This window comes from Labrus bergylta, chromosome 15 (assembly GCF_963930695.1).
Source record: "Labrus bergylta chromosome 15, fLabBer1.1, whole genome shotgun sequence".
Classification (NCBI taxonomy): Eukaryota; Metazoa; Chordata; class Actinopteri; order Labriformes; family Labridae; genus Labrus; species Labrus bergylta.
In genome coordinates, this window is record NC_089209.1 from 522,492 (window position 1) to 524,991 (window position 2,500).

Consider the following 2,500-nt stretch of genomic DNA (forward strand, 5'->3'; position numbering starts at 1 on the left):
CAAACAGAACAACACAAATCTCAAAGTCTTTTTGAACAAAGTGTGATGACATCACTGCTCTGATGACATCACTGCTCTGATGACATCACTCCACAGGCACACCCTCCACGCTCTCCTGGGAGACCTCAGAGTCCAGGGAGTAGCAGGAGCTGCCGTTGTCCTGAGCGTCCCTGTTGGGTTCCTCAGAGAGCATCGTGGTGCCAGCTGATGCCCCGCCTCCAGCCCCGCCCACTCCTCCTCCTCCAGGCTCTGCAGCGCCCTCGCAGAAGTGGGCGGAGGCCTGGAAGAGCTGGCTGCAGAGGCGGTTGTAGCGGTGGTAGCGTGACGGTTTCCCGGTGTGGGTGTACATGTGCTCCTGCAGCTGGCTCTTATGGGCGAAGCGGAGGCTGCACACGGCGCAGGCAATCTTTCGTTTACGCGAGTGCTGGACAGAGGGGGCGGGGCTGTTCCCTCCGCCGCCGCCTCTGCTCCTCCTCAGTTCTGCAGCGAGCTGGTTGGCGAGTGCCTGGCTCTGTCTCAGAGCCTCCTCTAGACATCCTGCGTCCAGCTGCTCCTGGGCCCCCGGAGGCCCCTCCTCCACGCTGGTGTCCAGCTCGCCGCCCTGCCCCTCCGTCAGGCGGCTCGGGTCGAGGGCGTGGCTAAACAGGTGCTCCCGCAGACCCTCAGGGGAGGAGCAACGCTCTCCACAGCGGGGACAGAGCAGGACCAGGGGCCGGTCTTTGAACAACAGGCCCTGACTGGGACTGTCCCCCTGCCCCTCCCCCTCCTCGCCATCCTCCACCTCCCCCTCCTCCTCCTCTAAGCGCTCCTGCTTGATGCGAGTCGAGATGTCTGAGTCGTCTCCGGACGCCACAGAACAAACATTACGTAGAGCGGAGGCCTGGTGGTCTGAGGAGACGTCCTCCAGTCCAACAGCCAGGGACCGCCCCCCCCTGCCAGAGGAGCGTCCGTCCTCCAGGGCGCCGCCGGACACCGAGGTGGACTTTTGGACTCCAGCAGCGTCTTTGTTGGCCAGCTGGGAGGAGATCTGGATGCCGTACAGGTTGGACATGCGGACCATGTCTGCAGCACTATCCGTGGCGCCATCGCCCGGTTTCCGGCACAGCTGGTAGGCGTGGAGGAACTTGATCCCTTCCTGCAGGCGGCTCTGGTCCACGGGCTGTTTGGGACACATGCCGGTGTACATGATGTGCAGCAGGTAGCTGAAGACGTCCGGCTGGATGTCTGTGGGCTGGATCTTTATACACTCACTGAGGACACACACACACACACACACACACACACACACACACACACACACACACACACACACACACACACACACACACACACACACACACACACACACACACACACACACACACTTTTTAAAAAACAAACCTCCACATCAAAAAGTAAAAATGACAGCAGCTCTGTTACCATAGAGATCTGCACATCCTTGCCCCGCCCCCTGCAGGCTCAGGTGTGCGTGTGCGCTCACCTGGACTGGTGGATGAAGATCATTTTGAAATAGTTGGAGAAGGCGGCGAGCACAGCGCGATGAGCTTTGAAGTAGACGTTTCCGATGGCGACGGTGCAGTCACACAGGAAGCCGAACTCCCTCTGGATGTTGAGCTGCTGCAGCAGGAAGAGGCTGTGAGACGACACCTCCATGGCCCCGCCTACTTCACCTGACAGGTAAGACACAGAGCAACAGGTTAAACAGAATAACCACACAGCAGTGGTAGCTAATCAGCTGTGTGACTTTCTCCATGAGTTTCAGTCAGGATTTAGAGTCCACCATGGCACTGAGACTGCACTAGTTAGAGTTACAAACGATCTACTTCTAGCTTCAGACAGGGGAGTTTGCCATGGAGTCCCACAAGGTTCAGTGCTTGGACCAATTCTCTTTACATTATGTATGCTTCCTCTGGGAAATATTATGAGGAAACACTCCATACAGTTTCATTGTTATGCAGATGATACTCAGCTTTATGTATCAATGAAGCCCGATGGCACCAGTCAGTTATGTCAGCTAGAAACGTGCCTTAAGGACGTTAGGACCTGGATGACCAGAAATATTTTGCTACTTAACTCAGACAAGACTGAAGTTATTGTGCTAGGCCCTAAAGACCTCAGAGAGACTTTTTCTAGTGATGTGACCTTAGTGACATCAGCCTGGCATGTAGCACCACTGTTAGGAATCTAGGAGTTCTTTTTGATCAAGATATGTCCTTTAGCTCTCACATCAGGCAAATTTCAAGAACAGCCTATTTTCACCTTCGTAATATATCTAAGATCAGGAATATCCTGTTGCAAAATGATGCAGAAAAACTAGTTCATGCATTTGTTACCTCCAGGTTAGATTATTGTAACTCTCTTTTGTCAGGGTGCTCTGGTGGGTCTCTAAAGACTCTTCAACTGGTCCAGAACGCTGCAGCTCGTGTACTGACCAGAACCAGGAAATGGGACCACATTACTCCTGTGTTGGCTTCTCTGCACTGGCTCCCTATACAGTCTA

At 54.6% G+C, this 2,500-nt stretch overlaps 1 protein-coding gene across 1 annotated transcript in view; it reads right to left on the reverse strand.

Moving 5' to 3' along the window:
• zbtb25 (zinc finger and BTB domain containing 25) overlaps positions 1 to 2,500 on the reverse strand; it is a 6,044-nt gene that overhangs the window by 2,347 nt on the left and 1,197 nt on the right. Inside the window, exons 2-3 of the mRNA XM_020658725.2 lie at positions 1,481 to 1,670; positions 1 to 1,250 (exon numbers count right to left, since the gene is read on the reverse strand). The exon at positions 1 to 1,250 is cut by the window's left edge and continues 2,347 nt beyond it. Of these exons, the coding sequence (XP_020514381.1) occupies positions 86 to 1,250; positions 1,481 to 1,653 (1,338 nt within the window). The 5' untranslated portion in view covers positions 1,654 to 1,670 and the 3' untranslated portion in view covers positions 1 to 85. The remainder of the gene's footprint in view (positions 1,251 to 1,480; positions 1,671 to 2,500) is intronic.